This window comes from Prionailurus viverrinus, chromosome B3, assembly GCF_022837055.1.
Source record: "Prionailurus viverrinus isolate Anna chromosome B3, UM_Priviv_1.0, whole genome shotgun sequence".
Classification (NCBI taxonomy): Eukaryota; Metazoa; Chordata; class Mammalia; order Carnivora; family Felidae; genus Prionailurus; species Prionailurus viverrinus.
In genome coordinates, this window is record NC_062566.1 from 93,763,470 (window position 1) to 93,781,525 (window position 18,056).

The 18,056-nt window shown below is 40.5% G+C and overlaps 3 protein-coding genes across 9 annotated transcripts in view; 1 reads left to right on the forward strand and 2 right to left on the reverse strand.

Annotated features, from left to right (window-relative positions):
* L2HGDH (L-2-hydroxyglutarate dehydrogenase) overlaps nucleotides 1-2,456 on the reverse strand; it is a 45,157-nt gene extending 42,701 nt beyond the window's left edge. For both annotated transcript variants that reach the window (XM_047861674.1, XM_047861673.1), the window contains exon 1: nucleotides 2,224-2,456. In XM_047861674.1, coding sequence (XP_047717630.1) covers nucleotides 2,224-2,360 — 137 coding nt within the window. In that variant the 5' untranslated portion in view covers nucleotides 2,361-2,456. The remainder of the gene's footprint in view (nucleotides 1-2,223) is intronic.
* A 54-nt stretch (nucleotides 2,457-2,510) lies between these two features.
* DMAC2L (distal membrane arm assembly component 2 like) lies at nucleotides 2,511-15,829 on the forward strand. 5 transcript variants are annotated; one of them, XM_047861677.1, is made up of 6 exons: nucleotides 2,511-2,602; nucleotides 9,218-9,329; nucleotides 10,440-10,648; nucleotides 11,219-11,390; nucleotides 12,689-12,799; nucleotides 15,706-15,810. In XM_047861677.1, the coding sequence occupies exons 2-6, from the start codon at nucleotides 9,223-9,225 to the stop codon at nucleotides 15,788-15,790; spliced, it is 684 nt and encodes a 227-aa protein (XP_047717633.1). In that variant the 5' UTR covers nucleotides 2,511-2,602; nucleotides 9,218-9,222; the 3' UTR covers nucleotides 15,791-15,810. The 5 variants fall into 5 exon arrangements, 4 of the variants coding, with proteins under 4 accessions (XP_047717633.1, XP_047717635.1, XP_047717634.1 ...); XM_047861680.1 differs by lacking the exon at nucleotides 2,511-2,602 and adding an exon at nucleotides 5,826-5,858; XM_047861679.1 differs by lacking the exons at nucleotides 2,511-2,602; nucleotides 12,689-12,799 and adding an exon at nucleotides 5,271-5,858 and having other exon boundaries at nucleotides 15,706-15,829.
* Nucleotides 13,873-18,056, reverse strand: part of CDKL1 (cyclin dependent kinase like 1) — a 59,962-nt gene continuing 55,778 nt past the window's right edge. For both annotated transcript variants that reach the window (XM_047861676.1, XM_047861675.1), the window contains one exon: nucleotides 13,873-15,987. In XM_047861676.1, coding sequence (XP_047717632.1) covers nucleotides 15,880-15,987 — 108 coding nt within the window. In that variant the 3' untranslated portion in view covers nucleotides 13,873-15,879. The remainder of the gene's footprint in view (nucleotides 15,988-18,056) is intronic.

An 18,056-nucleotide genomic window follows, 5' to 3' on the forward strand; every position in this document is an offset into this window, starting at 1 on the left:
TGGGCCACATCATTGATCTCCCACTCTTCCTCAGGCCATTCTTTGGAGTGTTGAAGATCTCCCACTTAAAGGATATAATGGTCTCTTTTTGAGTCCCAAACGTGGACTCCACTCATCTCAAGTCTTTCTGTAAGGGAAATTCTAATATTCAGAACCTGGATCCCAGGTGCATGACTTCATGTTTTATACTTCCTTGGGAACCTCTGGTGTACTCTTCTTTTATAAATCAATACTCAGTATTTCTCAATGGATATTCCTTTTATGGCCCTCTATTAAAAGCCATGCCTACAATGAAAATAAAAAACTAAGCATATGTTGGGGCACCTGGGTGGCTCAGTTGGTTGAGCACCGACTTCGGCTCAGGTCACTATCTCGCGGTCCGTGAGTTCGAGCCCCGCATCGGTCCCCTGTGCTGACAGCTCAGAGCCCGGAGCCTGTTTCAGATTCTGTGTCTCCCTCTCTGTGACCCTCCCCCGTTCATGCTCTGTCTCTCTCTGTCTCAAAAATAAATAAACGTTAAAAAAAAAAAAAAATTAAAAAAAAAAAAACTAAGCATGTGCTAACTAAATATGTCTTAGCAACTACACCCTTGGGCATTTATCTCAGAAAAATAAAAACTGATGTTCATACAAAAACCTGTATATAAATGTCACAGCAGCTGTACTCATAAGAGCCCCAAATTATAAACAGTTCAGATGTCCTTCAACTGGTGAATGGTTAAACAAACTGTAATACAACCATATGATGAAATATTACTCAACAACTAAAAGGAAACTGCTGTCAATATAGGCAACACCGTGGATGAATCTCCAAGACGTTATGCTGTGTGAAAAAAGCCAATCTCAAAAGGTTATATACTGTGTAATTCTACTTATAAAACATTCTCAAAATGACAAAATTTTACAGCTAGAGACTAGATTAGTGATTGCCAAGGGTTAGGAAGGGTGAAGAGATGGTATGTGAATATAAAGGGATTGGTAACATAAGAGATATCTTTGTGGTGTATTTTGTGATGACAGTTACACAAAGCAGCATGATTAAATTGCATAGAAACACACACACAAATGAGTGCATCTAAAAACTGATGAAATCTGAACACGGTCTGTGTCATACCAATGTCAATTTCCTAGTTTTGATATTGTACTATAGTTAGGGAAGACGCTGTCATTGGGGTAAACTGGCTGAAGGTTACCTAAAATCTGCATTTTTGCAATTTCCTGTGGGTCTAGAATTATTTCAAAATAAAAAGCATACACAAAACCCTCACTAACTCTACCTTGTTTCCTTAAGAAAAGCATTCCCAAAATAACTGTCTACATACCCCCACTATGAATCACAAATCCTATACCACTCTAATCCTCCAAATTAACACACAGCAGCCAGTCAACTTTTGAAACCACAACATTCAAGTACTCCCTCTTCTTAAAAGCCCTCTAAATCTCCCAATTCCTTTAGAATAAAGTTCAATGTGTAGTTAAAATCAAATCAAGTCTCTGCTGTGATGTAGCCTGTCTCCAGTATCATGCCACACCATCTCTATTCCACTAAGCTCCAGCCACATTCAATTTGCCCACCTTCTACTTCTCAAAATATCCAAGAGCTTTCCGGCTTTAATGCCTTAGCATAAGCCATTTCCTTCACACAGAGCAGAGAAAGACCGTGGTTTCTAATGTGACCTCCAAACTTCAAATCACAGGACACTTACTTGTGCAGGTTTTGACTAGTAACTGAACTGCTTCTCACAGGGCAATTCTATGCAGTGTTTGCCAGGAACTGACTGATTTAAGAATGGTTTCAAATCATCCAAGCAACATCAGGGATGCCAGCTAATAAACAGTTTCTTTGATTGCTTAGTGTGATAGGTCCTTTAACCCTTAAAACGACCACCTACGGGAGAGACTAGGATCCTACTCACAACTGAGCCTTTAAGAAGCTTAAGTAACCCACCCAAGAATTGAAAGGGAAGTGGAGGGTAGTACTGAAAACCAGAACTGCTCTAGAGCTCCACTCAACACCGCCTTATTCTTTTCATCCGTCACACAAACACAACCAGTGAATCCTACAGGTAACTCCTGGGATCCGAGGTTGCAGCCAGGGCTCCACAGGACCCCACCTTCACTCACGCCCGGGGCAGGGAAGTAGAGTAGGGGCAGAGGTCCAGCAAGAGGCACCTCCGAGAGAAGCGGTCGCACAGGCGGCGAGGGCAGGCCAGCGGCTACTCACCGGGTGCTAGCTGGGCGGCCACCTTGGCACAGCGGCCAGGACCTCCCCGGCGCCGGCCGGCTTGCGGAGAACCCCCCGGGGAAACCTCCGAGGGCCGGGCCGCAGGCACCGCGGATATAGCGCAGTGCGGGGACCATCGCCTGCGCCCCTCCCCCGTCCTCCCTCAGCCCCCAGAGGTGGTCCCTCCAGCCGGACGCTGCTGGGTTCTTGGCGCTGTCTAATCCCGCCTCCCACTCAGGGGCCAATGGAGCACGTGTCTTCGCCCCACGTGGGAGCGACGCCAGTAGCCAATGGACGCGCACGGCGGAGGGCGAAGGGCAGGCCGGCGGCGCCGTAGACGCGGGGCACGCTCGCTCGCTCCCTCCCTTCTTCCAATGCCGTGAGTAGAGGAGCTAGGCCCCGCGCGAGGCGGGAGTAGGGTGGTGGTTACGCTCTGCCCTTTTCCTTCTCGCACTGCGGGGCTCACTGAAAAGGTGGCCCGCCTGTCATCTCAGGCCCTGCGTCCTCGGGGCCTTGGGAGAGAGTGCGGGCGTGACTGGGGTGAAAGCTCTCATTTGGGCGGGCCCAGCGGCCTCCCTGCCTCCGGCTCGGCCCTTGTCTGCGGGAGGCCCATTGCTGGCCACCCGCAGGCGAATTGCCCACTGAGGGGCGCTGCCCGTCCGGCCCTAGCTCTCGCTCCGGACGGAGGCCTTGCGGCAACGCCTGGTAGCCTGCGGTCTTCTGGACTTCTTTTTGTAGGGCTCCTGACGGTGTCATTTCTTGGTGTTGTAAATATCGAGCGCCTAGAAGAACCAGATGGCTCTGTCTCTGCCATCATTAGGCAGTCTGTTTCCTTGTCTTAAATCCTGGGTGGAGATACAGATTTAAAACCACTGTGCGAACCTGGGAATACGGGGCTCTTCCGTACAGGTCTCTTCACCCCGTGTCCTTATCTGTAAAGTGAAGGAGGTGGGCTATGGAATCCCTAAGCGACCTTCCGACTGAAGTTTGGTGATTCGCCCTCACCGTGGCCGTTTAACGCCTGTGCTCAGTGCTTATCGGCAGTTTTTCATTTTTAGGGTCAGAACAGCTGAACAGAACAAAATTAGAATGTTAAAAACTTTATTGCTGGAAGGACTTTGATTTGGTTCCAACTGTTTAGTCTGGTGGCTTGGGGAAGTCACTTCGTCTCTGCCTCGGATCTCTTCTGTGAACTAGGAGTAATAGCTGTGTCTCTCACACAGGGCTGTTGTGTGGATTACATGAAATAAAGCCCAAGGGTGTTTAGCGGAGTGAAATACAGTTGACCCTTGAAGAGCACAGGTTTGAACAACTCCTGTCCACTTGGAGGCAGTTGCTTTTCAATAAATCCAATACAGTACTCTAAATGTATTTTCCTTATGATTTTCTTTCCTCTAGTTTATTATAAGAACATAGTATATACTATATAACATGCAAAATATGTGTTAATCACCTATGTTATTGGTAAGGCTTCTAATCAAACAGTAGGCTGTTAGCAGTTAAATTTGAGGGGAGTCAAAAATCCTATGCAGACTTTCAACTGCCCTTAACCCTTATGTTGTTGAAGGGTCAACTGCACTGGATAAATGACTTTTTATTATGTTCAAATGGTTTTACCTCCTGGACAGTTGAATGCCTTTGTTTGTGAAAACAACATAGAATGTTACCTGCTTTTTCCATCACAAATGAAAAAATACTAATAATGAGATGGTTATTCCTTAAATTCAGTTTTTTGTTTTGAGATAATTGTAGAGTCCCATACAGTTGTAAGGAACAATAGAGATCCTGTGTACCTTTCACCCCTTCTCCCCCCATGAAAACATCTTGCAAATCTGTAGGACAGTGTCATAACCAGGAAATTGACATTGACATAATCCGTTGATCTTCCTCAGGTTTCCCTAGCTTTACATTTGTGTGTCTATTTAGTTCTGTTTAGTTTTTATCACGTGTAGATTGTTGTGTCACCACCACGGTCCAGCTACAACACAGTTAAGTCACCACAAGGGATCTACGGGTACCCTTTTATAACTTCACTCCTTCGGGGCACCCCTTCCCCAATCTGTAATTTTTTGGAATTAGCTATTTTTTACTTAGGGATCCCTTGGGATCGTTGTATGTATGAAAGGTTCATTCCTTCTTATTGGGGAGTAGTATTTCATGATATGGGTATACCACAATAGGTTTAACCGTTCACCCGTTGAAACACATCTGAGTTCTAATTAGCTATTTGGAATAAAGCTGCTATGAACATTAATGTGCTGCTTTTTGTGTGAACCTGTTTTTGTTTCTCTGGGATAAATGCCTAAGACTCCAATTGCTGGGTCATATAAACAAATGTTTAGTGTTGTAAAAAAACAGGCAAACTGTTTCCAAAATGGCTGTACCAGGGCACCTGTGTGGCTCAGTCAGTTGATCGTCCGGCTCTTGGTTTCGGCTCAAGTCATGATCCCAGGTTTGTGGGATAGAGCCCTGCATCAGCCACCACGCTGAGCATGGAGCCTGCTTAAGATTCTCTTTCTCTTCCCTCTGCCCCTCTCCCCCAGTCCCTCGGTCTCTCTCTAAAATAAAAAACAAAAAACAAAGTGGCTGTTCCTTTATACATTCCCACCAGCAATGTTTTGAGTGATCTGGTTCTTATCACCAGCAATTGGTGTTGTCATTGTTTTTAATTTTTGCCATTCTGATAGGTGTTTACTGGAGATGGTTATTTTTTAGTTTGCACTGGAGGTAGTGGATTTTTATTACTAGGTTGAATACAGAATTACACATGTTTATGGTCAACTTTCATGGGACGCTTGAGCCCAAAGTAGTGACTTGTTTACCATGTCATTTTGAGTACATGCTTCTTTGTTTAGCAAGATGAAAGAACTCACAATACATCTGCTCTTTGTATAACTTTTTTTTCTGCTTACCTTCCCCTAGGTTTGACTGTACCTTAATTTGTTTCAGTTAAGTAATTTCAAGTCAAGAGCTTACCTTCCATTCATACACCCTGTAATGTCTTGGGTGTGACATTTTGTATTCATGACACCACCCTCAGCTGAGAGTTCAAGTTCATCTTCCATCTATGTCAGAATGAATAAGACATTACTTCACTGGATCCCATGTGATGTTGGCCGAGGAATGGCTTTGGGGAACTTCGCTTCCAATTCCTAATGAATTTTTCTCTTCCTTTTCACTAGACTCTATACACCTCAGGAATAAGAGTTGGCATCAATATTGGGTGATTTGCAGTGAGGTGGGGTTGTAATTTGGGGGAAAATCTCCCCAAATCTGCCCCTTCACATTTTTATCACCCTCAAGAAATAGTTCTTTAGTTCAGTCTTTTGGGCCACTTAGTTAGCCATCGCTCTGGATAGCCCAGCTAAGTAAAAACAAAACTTCCACTGTTATTTTTATTAAAAATTTTTTTTTTTAATTTTAGGTAGGCTCCATGCCCAATGTGGGACTTGATTGAACTCACAACCCTGAGATCGAGAGTTGCATGTTCTACAAACTGAACCAGCCAAGCACCCCAGAACTTCCACTTTAAAAAAAAACTTACTTTTCTTATGCAAACAGGGGAACCCTCAACCAAACTTACTCAGAAACATTTTGTGTGCTTCCTATTTTGAATCAAACAGATCTAGCCTTCTGTAAGTAACAAGCATAATTGCAATTTTTAGAAACATGTGCTTTCAGCCAGGCTATGAGAGTAAGAAGGAGCTTTTTTAAATGATTTTTTAATTTCTGAATTATTTATTGAAGCAATAATTTAGTAGTGGCTATTTTTTTTTTTTAGCTTGCTGTTAACTGGTTTGTTTTTTTCCCCCAATCATTAGAGCTAAATTCACCAACTCACCACTAGAGGTCTCCTCTTTCCCTATAGAAAACATTTCCAGAAGTAACTGCTTGAATTCTAAAATCAGCAGGGGTGCAGTTGAGAATGTAAAACCCTACCAATTTATTATTTTTTTTACCTTTATTGCCAAGTAAAATTTTTATATTCATGTTTAAAGTATTTTAAATATAATAATCTAGTATTTTTAGAGATCCTAGCTGGAGTAAATTTAGCCTTTCCTTTAAACTGAATTATAAGGTGAACCAAAACGAAATCAAGTGAAGGTACTCAATTTTCACAGACTACTCTAATTTACTTAATAACAGTCTCTCTGGTTTGCCTTTCTCTATGGAAATATATCAACCATTGAAGACCACTAATTAGTAAATATCTATTAAACTCTTGAATTTGGTGGATGGGAATGTGCTGGGTGCTAAGAAAAATGGAAATGAATAAGATGTAATCCTTGCTCTCCTTTTTCCTCTGCACACTTTTCTTTTTGTCTGCCTAACTAGAAACTCTTAATTATCCTTTAAGACCCTCTCAAAAGACACCTCTAGTGTGAAGCCTTCCCTTCCCTCCCTCCTCTTGTGTTTCACAGAACTTGTTAATACCTCTGTTTAGACATATTGCATGCTATTTATTTGTTTTTATGTTGTCTGTCTTCATTAGAGTATATATTCTATGAGGACAAAGAACCTTGTCTTTCTCTGTCTCTCCTTTGTTGTTTTTTAATCCTACCATTGTATCTCTGGCACTAAGAATAGCAGATATTCAATAAATACTTACTGAGTGAATGAATGAATGGATGGGTAGAGATGGCATTTGAATCAGGTCTTGAGGCTGGGTAAGATTTCCACAGACAGGATGGGGATGGAGAGCGGGGAGGGACGGGAAATAGGACAGCCTAAGTTGAAGCTGGAAGGCCCAGATAAATGAGATTGGCAGCCAGTTGAGTTATCAGAGGTGGGCACAGGTGGAGAGAGCTTTAACAAAAAGTTGGAAAGGGCTGAGAATGAGATAGTGATAGCAGGTGGAAGGTTTGCAGTGATGAAGGCAGATGATGGTAGAAAAGAAATAAAGAACGGAGGTGATCCTGGGTTCTGTCCTCAGACCTCATCTCTCACTGTTCTATAGCCTCAACATCTGCAGTCACTTCTCAGCTCTAGGGTGGTTCCCACTCAGGCCTCTTTCTAGTCTTCTTATTCCCAAGTTCTAGTACCATCCATTGACTGAGGAAAAAGCTCTGGACTGGTAGGAGAGAGCACTAGGTTCAGGTCTCAGTGCTACCACCAATTAGCCATGAAACATTGAGTAAGTTCTTTTAAACATATGCAGTTATTAAATCTCCACCTTGTTCCAGAAGGGATTTAGGGTGTCAGCAAGTTGCTTAATATGAGGGCCTGTTTCCTCATCTCTAAATGGTCTAGGTGGTCTAAGTTCATTCTAGTTCTCCCATTTTGTGAATCACTCTAATAATTTGTTGGTTATCTCCACTTAGAAGTTCTGCTAACACTTCATAGTTAGGATATGAAAAACTGGGGATGGGGGTGGGAGAAACCTACAGCTGGTTCTGACACTGATTTCTTTTTTTTTTTTTTTTCAACTTTTTTTTTTTTCAACGTTTATTTATTTTTGGGACAGAGAGAGACAGAGCATGAACGGGGGAGGGGCAGAGAGAGAGGGAGACACAGAATCGGAAACAGGCTCCAGGCTCTGAGCCATCAGCCCAGAGCCCGACGCGGGGCTCGAACTCATGGACCGCGAGATCGTGACCTGGCTGAAGTCGGACGCTTAACTGACTGCGCCACCCAGGCGCCCCCTGACACTGATTTCTATTCATGGCATCACCATCCAACCAGTGACCCAAGACCAAAACTTAATGTCATCTTCAACTATTCTGGCCCTTCCCAGAACATCTCACTGAGATGTGGAATCCACTCTGTAATGTCATTCCCATTCTTTCCCCATTTGGTCCTTTCCCATGGCTATATGTAGTTGAAGCCCTTGTTAGCTGTTTCTTTGTTTTTTTCTATTGACCCTCAGTCTTAATGCTGTTGTCCAAATAACATTCTGAAGCATAGCTCTAACATGCCAGTGCTCTTTACTAAAACCTCAGTGACTCCCAACTGCCTGTGGAAGATAATCCAAATTCCCTGGCTGATCAGGCGAGACCCTTCCTGATGTGACTGTGTAAACTGTCTGCCTCCTCTTCTCATGATCCCCATGTGCTAACCAAACTGAGCTACAGCATGCCTTAGATATTTCTGCCTCAGCTAATCACCTGACATACCTTCTCCTGGCATTTTGCCTGTTGAAATCCCGGTCTATCCTTATTTTACCTCTTTAAGGAACTTTTCAGGTTCTATCATTTATTTTAACGACTTGATAACTTGTTTTAGCTCACTTCACCCCACAGTAAGTTTTCAGCAATCCAAAGGCAGAAACCACACTTCATTTATCTTTGTTTTCTCTGACTTAGCACACTCCTAGAGAAACTTGAACTGAATTAAATCAGATTGAGACTCAGTTCAGAAATCACTTTCTCAACTCATGCTCATAGATTTTTACAGGTGGAAATCACCTGAGCAAATCATCTGATTTTTACAAGTGAGAAAAAACAAGGGTCACAGAGGTGAAGTTACTTGCCCAGTCTGTCCTAGCTGCCCTTGCCTTTGTTTGCACTATTCTGGTGATACTACTTGCAACCTTGTCTTAGAAGGGTCTGTTTTCACGTCGCCTCTCCCTTCCTGAATATAAGCGTCTTAACCTCGACACATTGCTCCCTAGGTGATTTTAGTTTGTCATTTTGATACTGGAAATGTAGATTGGGAGTAGTTGGTTTCAGCAAATGTGTAGGTGGACTGCCTGAATGGCCATCAGGTGGCGACACTGCAGGCAGACTCCAACCCAAAGTTGAAGAATGAAACTTAATATCAAGGCTGGAAGGAACCTTCCAGACCATCCAATCCAGCCTCTCTTTTTTTTTTTTGCAGCAAAGAAACCAGGAAACAGAGACAGGAGTGACTTGTTCAATAACTTTGAGTGGCAAATGACTCATCAACTTCATTGGCACAAGAGCATTGACTTTGAAGTTGTAAAGCAAGTTACTGTGTGTTTGGGACTCTGATTGCCAGCTGATAACCTAATACGAATACTGTTTTGTATGTCTAGATCAAATGATGCTGTTTGGAAAAATTTCCCAGCAGTTGTGTGGCTTAAAGAAACTCCCATGGTCATGTGACTGCAGATACTTCTGGGGCTGGTTGAATGCAGTGTTTAATAAGTAAGTTACTCTAAGGTGAAGAAACATGGTAATTATTATAACTGATGAGTTTCCAGTAGCTAATTTGGTTATTTCTTGTATGTCAAATATCTTTTTTTTGTACAGTTTGTGCAATATGATCCTAATTTTGTTTAATAACAAAACATACATACAAACATTGAATAAAGACCAGAAAATATTAACATTACTAATATAAAATATTAACTAATTGGGTTCCAGTCAAGATTTCAGTGATTTTTGTTATTTGTCCTTTCCATACCATTCAAGTTTTCTAAAATGAAAGGGATCTTAAGAGATGTAGTTAGCCTTTTAAATACTACCATGGGGACTCAAGTTTTTAAAAAGTGGGTGGCATGCTTTGAAATGTCATTTTGAGGGGTGCCTGAGTGGCTCAGTCAGCTAAGCGTCTGACTCTTGATATCAACTCAGGTCATGATCTCATTGTTTGTGAGTTCAAGCCTGTGTCGGGCTCCACTGTCAGTGTGGAGCCTGCTTGGGATTCTGTCTCTCCCTTGCTCTCTGTCCCTACCCCACTTGCTCTCTCTTTCTCTCTCTCTCTCCCTGTATTAAAATAAACATTTAAAGATTTAAAAAAACGAAATATCATTTTGAAACTAATGAAACTCATCTGCTTGTTGCTTAATACAGCTTTAATACCACCAACTAGCGAGAAAGGCAAATGTAAAAATTAAATAATTAAAAATTAATGACATTAATTTGAACAGATTTGAAATTATTCCATTTTATCTTTTATCATTAAAAAAAAAAAAACAATAACCCAGTATAGTCGTTCATTCAACACGTAGTTACTGAGTACCTCCTGGTGTCAAGCACTGTGCTACATGTGAATCAATGAAGGTACATGTCTGCCTGATAAACTCATATACAAACAATAGGCCTAGACAGAGTTCACTTGGGAACAAAAGAAAAACAAAAAAGGGAGCCGGAAGAGCCCTCATGTTTTTTTACATGACTCTCACGAGTATACTTCCCTCCCTCTCAGTCATTTGAAAGGAAAAGTTGTTGCCGTACTGTATTTATGTTGACGGACTGCCATTAAGCAGCTAGCGATTATACTAAAAACGAACTATTTTTGTTCTTTGCCGACAGAGTGGATTATGAACGCATCAGGGATGTGGGACCCGATAGGGCAGCATCGGAGTGGCTGCTGCGCTGTGGGGCCATGGTGCGCTACCACGGCCAGGAGAGGTGGCAGAAGGACTACAACCACCTCCCCACAGGACCTCTGGACAAGTACAAGATTCAGGCAATTGATGCCACCGACTCTTGTATCATGAGCATTGGATTTGATTACATGGGTAACTACCCTGTCATTTGCTTATGAGAAACGGAGGTGCTTTGCAGTGACATTTTGTTGCAGTTGATTCACTGTTACAGTCAGAGGTGTGTCCTTTTTTGCCCTTGTCAGTACAATCCAGCTTGTTTTTTCCTGTGTATGATTTTTTTAATTAAATAGATATTACAAACACCTTCCTCTCCTTTCTCCTTCCACTAAGCTTATCTCTACATGCCTTTATTTTGTGCTTATTGGTTTAAAATTCAAGGCCTGGTTTATCAAACTGTCAAATTTCTGTCATTTGAGAAACCCTCAATAATGTGAGAATAATTGTACACATACAGCTTTTGCTGGTGTGGGCCCTTCTTTCCTCCAGTACATGGGCATCTGATTACAGAATGGACCTATATTATATAGTGAATAGTTTGTATGGTTAATAGGGTGACTAATCATCCAAGTTTTCCTGGGGACTGAGAGGTTTCTGAGGACATAGGATTTCCAATCCTAAAACCAGAATAGTCCTAGGCAAACTAGGATAGTTGGTTATCTTAATGGTAAAGCAGATTCTTAAAATGTATCTTTTATCTCCTAGAGGGCCTACAGCATGTTGAAAAAATAAGGCTATGCAAGTGTCATTATATCGAGGATGACTGTTTGGAGAAACTTGGTAAACTTGAAAATTTACAAAAGAGCGTATTGGAAATGGAAATAATTTCATGTGGGAATGTCACAGACAAAGGCATCATTGCTTTATATCACTTAAGGTAGGTGGTCAGTGCCAAAGTGGAAACTTGATAATGTTAAAAGTGAATAATTAGAATTTAAATTTTAAAAAACTTTAAGTAAACTCTACCCACAACATGGGGCTCCAACTCACAACCCCAAGGTCAAGAGTTGCATGCTTTACCAACTGAGCCAGACAGGTTCCCTGAATAATTAGAATTTAAAACAATTAAGAGGTGGAGGCTTTTTTTAAATTCAGAAAAATATAAGAAAATGACTTAACTTTCTTACAAAATAAAACAGTTAAAACTATCAACCTTAATACATTGTTTTATTGCATTTTTAAGGGGGCATCTTCTTTAAAAAGTAAATGTACATCAAGCATCTAGCATGGTGACTGCTACAATAGGCCATCAATGGGCATTTGCCATTATCCTTCCTGTCCATCTTTTGAAGAATTTTTCCTGATGTTCTGACAATAACCTCAGTCAGTATCACAGAAAGTTTGAGAAATTTTAAGTTAATTTTTTTTAGTAATCTCTGTACCCACCCTGAGGTTCAAACCCACGACCCCAAGATCAAGAGTCTCAACGCTCTACTGACTGAGTCAGCCAGGTTCCCCCACCCCCACTTTTAAGTTTATTTTTTTTTTAGTAGAGAAATTTTAAGCATCAGAACCAAAAGTAGTAGACTGTCTCTTATATTAGTTGAAGGTTTGAAGCTTCATCTTTTAATGAAGTTCTTTTAAGAACTTTCCCATTTTTTTTTCTTGTCTGGATTAAGATTCATATTTAGTGTTTCACATGCAAAGGAGTTCTATGGCATAATACATATACTGTATTTGGAAAGATTCTGCTAGAATTACTGATATAATTCAGAACAACTCAACTTTCCAAAGTCTGGCTTAGCTCCTAGAATGAATTTCATTTAAAATAGCACTCTTGGGGCGCCTGGGTGGCGCAGTCGGTTGAGCGTCCGACTTCAGCCAGGTCACGATCTCGCGGTCCGGGAGTTCGAGCCCCACGTCAGGCTCTGGGCTGATGGCTCAGAGCCTGGAACCTGTTTCTGATTCTGTGTCTCCCTCTCTCTCTGCCCCTCCCCCGTTCATGCTCTGTCTCTCTCTGTCCCAAAAATAAATAAACGTTGAAAAAAAAAAAAAATTAAAAAAAAAAAAATAGCACTCTTAACACTACTGTTCTAAAAGTCATTTTGAAAGTATAGTGTAATATAAACACATTCTATGTGCAATGTTTTTTAGGCCAGTGAATACAGTTTATTGTTCATGCTATAAGAGTAAAGGCAAAACCAAAGTAGCTTTTTTTTCCTTCTCTTTTTGCAGAAACCTGAAATATTTATTGTTAAGTGATCTTCCTGGAGTAAGAGAAAAAGAAAACCTTATCCGAGCCTTTAAGACAGCACTGCCTTCTCTGGAACTAAAATTAGACTTGAAGTAAAATAATCATATTTAAGAAGTATCGTATTTCAATATAAAGTATCATTTGAAATTGTTGATCCTAAACATCATAAATATTATATAATAATCAACAGACCCTAAGGATATTCAGTCATGACATTTCAGAAGCAGAGCCCATCATGTAGAAAATATTCAGACATGACTCACTGAAGTTACTAAGTTGGAAGTAAAAATATATGCACATTAAATCCTTTTAGGAAAAATGGAAACAAGGTAGCAGTTTAATTCTAATATGTTCCTCATTTTATATAGAAATCTGTACAGTATGTAGATACTGACAGAGTTCTTTAAAGTGATTTAAATGTGCAACACAGATATTCTTTATTGTATTTTATCAGTAATTTATGTTAATGTTACATTTTACTTTAAAGCTATTGAAGCATGTTACTATAAATGTATAGTTATGAAAAACTGAAAGCTAAGTTTCAGATTCATTGATGAATTGTGAAAGGCAGTCATTGGTTGTTGAGGCATCCATATTGCTTCCCAGGATTTGCATTCATTTCTCATGACCCTACATTCCTTTGTTCTTTATAACCTACGCCTTTCTCTGAATGAATAGTTTCTGGCTAATTTGTCTATTTTGTAAGCTTAGTCGGGTGTTTTATTAAAACTAGACATAAATATTTGGCTGAATTCAAATAGTTTTGCAACTGCAGTAGAACAAAGGAAATAATCATGAAGACCATACTTTTTGCTTAAATTAAAATACTGCTTTAAACCAAAAATTTTGACATGCCAACTAGAAACTAATTTAAATTTCCCCATATATGTTGGGTACTGCTTCCTATGACTTCAAGGGACATCAAAAAGAAGTATAAACACAAAATTCAATTTATATCTAGAAAGCAGCGATAAAGAATATCACAAATAGGTAAAAACAGATCTTTAATTTTACCTGCTTGAAATGGCCCTGGTTCTATTATTGTTAATGATAGGCCAACTTGTCTGTAGATTTCTGTATGTCTGGTTCTTGAACATAAACTATACGGTCTTGAATAGAACCTTAGCTGGAAATAATTTTAAAATAAACACTGTGTGATGCAGCATTGGGGTAGAAAAAGTGGATTTTAATTGTGTTTAGAAACCAGCTTATGTAAATAGCACATACCACAAATGATATACTATTTACGAATAATTGCCACTGTCATTTACAAAATCAGAAAATAACAAATTAAAAAGACTAGGTTGTAAAACAGTCTTATGTGAAACAATAGTGACTCCATGCTGAATGAATGATTACAGCTATGGTTGAATTAAGCATTAGTGCACATTTAGAACTCATTAGAAAAAAATGAATGCTTCCATCTCAGATTTGTTTGCTTATTGTGTGGTGAGGCAACTGATTCACCACAATTTAGTCTGCAACTACTTTTGTATTCTAAATGGTTTTCTATAAAACTACTGGATAAATTAGGCAGTTATAATCATCTGCCTCGTCAAGTACATTGTTTTGGGTTAAAAAGAAAAACACAAAATGTAAACTCTTCACAGAAGTGGGCTGTCCTTCTTTGCCATTTGAATCAAAGCCACATAAGAAGAATCAGATAATGCCGAGACTAGTATTTAACCCACTGTCAGCTCCTTGCAAGAAGCCACATACATCAGGAAGCCTTAGAATATCATTAACCTGGCTGGAGTGGCCAAAATTATTGAACAGATGCCTAAATTTGGTGAGTTACTTAGCAGTAAAGAATAAAGTCCTATGCTGTCATGAAGGAAGTTACTATAGCAGTAAACTAGTAAGAGTACAGAAGAAATGTTCTGAAGATACCGTAAAATACAACATCTAAAACTATGGCTGAGAATGACTAGGACACAGCAGCAGCCCATCAGCCAAAACTGGCAGTCAGCTATAAGAAACAGACGTGAGCTTCATTTTACCCTGTGTTCAGGGGACAGGAGTGATGAAGCTTTTTGAAGAGTGGTAGCCCGTGTCAAAGCTAATTATAGGTCATCATTTCAAGTCTCACAATACAAAGCTAGGAATCTTCAGTATCAATTTGGACTACTCTGTTATTATTTTTATCAGTTCTTAGCATAGTATATGTATACACACACTTATATGTGTACAGACACATATGCATGTGTATACACATATACATACAGATAGCATAAAAAAGTATTTCAGGAAAAATAGGAGTTTACAACCTCACGTCTTTCATGATCCAAGTAAAAACTCAAGCAATTTCTTCCAAATCCCAGATTACTGTAGATAGTCCTGCCCATAGATCTGTCTCCAAGTCTGAGGCTGAGCTGGAGAGAATGAAGAATAATTATTCTCAGGCTGATAGGCTCAGTTCCCAGGAAGCCTGCAGGACTCGTTCTACCTCTTGATCGCCTTGGTCTGCCGCCAGCCTTCACACCACTGTTTGCATGGGGAATTGGGTAACCTGTGGATGGGTTATATAAACCCATCTTGCCTGCAAAAATGACTAAGATGCATCCTTTACTAAAGGTAAAGACCAAAGCATATGCAAGAAATGTCTAGAAATATCATTAAATTTGTAATTTTGTTATGATAATCCATGATTTTTAAAAATATTAAGCAACTCTTCAATATTCCAAAAATGTTTTAAAATAGGAAAATCAAGAAATAGAGCAAGCAGGAAATGGGATTTTAAACATTTTGATTTCAGGAACTAAAAGGCAGGGGATAGGACTCCATGTGAAAGAGATACAAGAAATACGTATGGGTGTTTTGTAATCCATTTTTCTTGTTGCATATAGTACAGTTGAAGCATAAATCTTTATCACATCTCTAATCTTGCCAGATATATGGGCAGCAGCTACAATTTGTATTTCTGTCAATAAACTCAGCTACTTAGATACAACAAAAATGCAAGTGAAAATCCAAACAAGTTTTTTCCTTTCTGTTCTAGTCACCATCAGGAAGCATGGAAGAAGGCTGCCTCTGTAATTCCCCTTCCGATTCTGCCAGCTGGCCTCCCCCAGGTTATTACTTAGGTTTTCTCCTGATGTTCTTAAAGCATTATGATTATTTTCAATCAAGTTTGTAAGTTCGGTTCCTTTTTCATCATCAATCTTCAAGCTCCTTAAATGTTTGGAAAACGGGAGTTGAGTTTCTTCAAGTTACAGTAGTACTTCTTATTATCCAAAGCTGGAAGGAAGCTGCTGCTGGTCAGCTGGGGTAGGTACTGCAGCTGAAAATACAAAACAAAGGATCAGGTTCAACACCACACACTCTTTTTATTATTGATAACATATCACAAAAGAGGTAAAGAAGTCCATTTTTCAGCATGGAAATGATTTTTCTGCACAGAATCCCAGGTTCTGAGTGAAGACAAAATGTTTCAATTTGTTCTTTTTCCTTTTAAAGATTTCTTTTAAAAAAATTTTTTTAACATTTATTTATTATTGAGAGACAGAGACAGAGCATGAGCATGGGAGGGGCAGAGAGAGGGGGAGACACAGAATCCAAAACAGGCTCCAGACTCTGAGCTGTCAGCACAGAGCCCAACGCGGGGCTCAAACTCTTGGGCAGTGAGATCATGAGCTGAAGTCTAACACTTAACCGACTGAGCCACCCAGGCGCCCCTAAAGATTTCTTTTATATTAAAAAGCAAAACATTGCACATTTGAGAAAATTTAGAGAATATGAAAAAGAAGGAAAAATCTACATATTAACATTAGGAAAAAACCACATAGATTTACAGGAGTTAAGAGCTTGCTGGGACCTTTGGGATCATTTAAGCCAATGCGTGATCTTAGAGCCAAGAAAACTGGTGTCTGGAGCACTTAAACAATTTGCCCCCTTACTCCTTAGTTAAAAAGGCAAAACTATTCCCTTCATGCTCTCAGAAAATGTTTGAATTTATTGTCAATGTCAAATGAAAGTAAGGAGAACATACAAAAAATAGACGTACTACATGGCCTTAGGTATCTGAACAGTGGTTACTTTTTTTTATGTCTATTTATTTATTTTGAGAGCGAGATAGAGAGACCATGGGTGAGCGGGGGAGGGGCAGAGAGAGAGGGAGAGAGAGAATCCCAAGCAGGCTACCTCGCTGTCAGAACCTAACTCAGGGCTCAAACTCACGCACTGTGAGGTCATAACCGAGCTGAAATCAAGAGCAGGATGCTTAATGGACTGAGCCACCCAGGAGTCCCTGAACAGAGGTTACTTTTTAATACTTCAAACAGTTGAATCCTTCAGGGCCTATATGCAATACACTAATTAATTAGTGGGCTTCCCTATTCTTTCAAGTAAAAATATTTGCATCAAGACCCTCTACTCTTGAACACAGATTAACAGCAAGTTAAGTGGTAACTTGGGGTGGGTGGGGGTGGGGAGTCTAATTCTGGCATGTTTTGCTACCTGGGTCATATATGACAGAATAAAATAAAGCTTTCTTAATTTTGTAACTCTGGTCTATCTTTGGACCCCGCAGTTCATGCTCTACCTGTTTCTAATGGGTTGTCCATCCCCTTCTCTCCTCCAAACCTCACATATACAACCCGGATGCCATTCAGCATGCTGGGCAGTGGGGTCTGCAAAGGGAAAGACTAAGGCATAATAATTTATAGATCAAGGGCTACCTAGGCAGATCCAGAAATGACCAGGAGTAGCCAGCTCATCTTAGTTGTGGTTCTAACCACAGTCCATTCTAAGTTACTACAGCTTTTGGCTTGTAACAGGCTTACACTTAAGGCAAGGCTATTTTGCCACTTTATACCAGTATTTTTCTTCACAGGCTCCCTGTGTGCAGCTTGGATGCTGTTCTCTGGTTAAATAAGCTGTTCTGATATCACTGAGAGCACTCGGCACTGTATCTACCGGAGCCAACTCTGATGATTAAAGGAACAGAGGGGAAAACAGGTCCATTTTTGGATAAACCTGGAATGTCAATCAATACTGAAAGTAAACATCATGACAGAGAGCTGCCTGGGATAAATCTGACTTCATTCTCCAAAGCACAAAAAGCATGCTCAGTGGGGCTCACGCTCGTGTACCTGAGACCCATGCTCGTGCACAACAAAACCCCTCTGTGGCAGCAGGGAACTGCAGGGCAAGGATGCATTCAGGATTCAGGGAGAAGGGGGTCCTTGGAGGCAGATGTCTCAGTGCCCTGGTTGACAGATCATATGCCCATCACCGTGCTCTGCAAGGAAGGTGCTGGAGCTGCAAGCCGCTGTTACCGCCCCGAGAATAGATACAGACTCCCTGCACCAGGTGGCAGGCATGAGGTCATTGGAAACTACAACCCCAGGA

Bases quoted from the DNA above. Each gene is read 5' to 3' on its own strand.
- DMAC2L (XM_047861677.1), top strand. From the start codon at position 9,223: ATGATGCTGTTTGGAAAAATTTCCCAGCAGTTGTGTGGCTTAAAGAAA. The intron at 9,330-10,439 runs GTAAGTTACTCT...CTTTGCCGACAG, and splicing joins TTGAATGCAGTGTTTAATAA to AGTGGATTATGAACGCATCA. The intron at 10,649-11,218 runs GTAACTACCCTG...TTTATCTCCTAG, and splicing joins CATTGGATTTGATTACATGG to AGGGCCTACAGCATGTTGAA.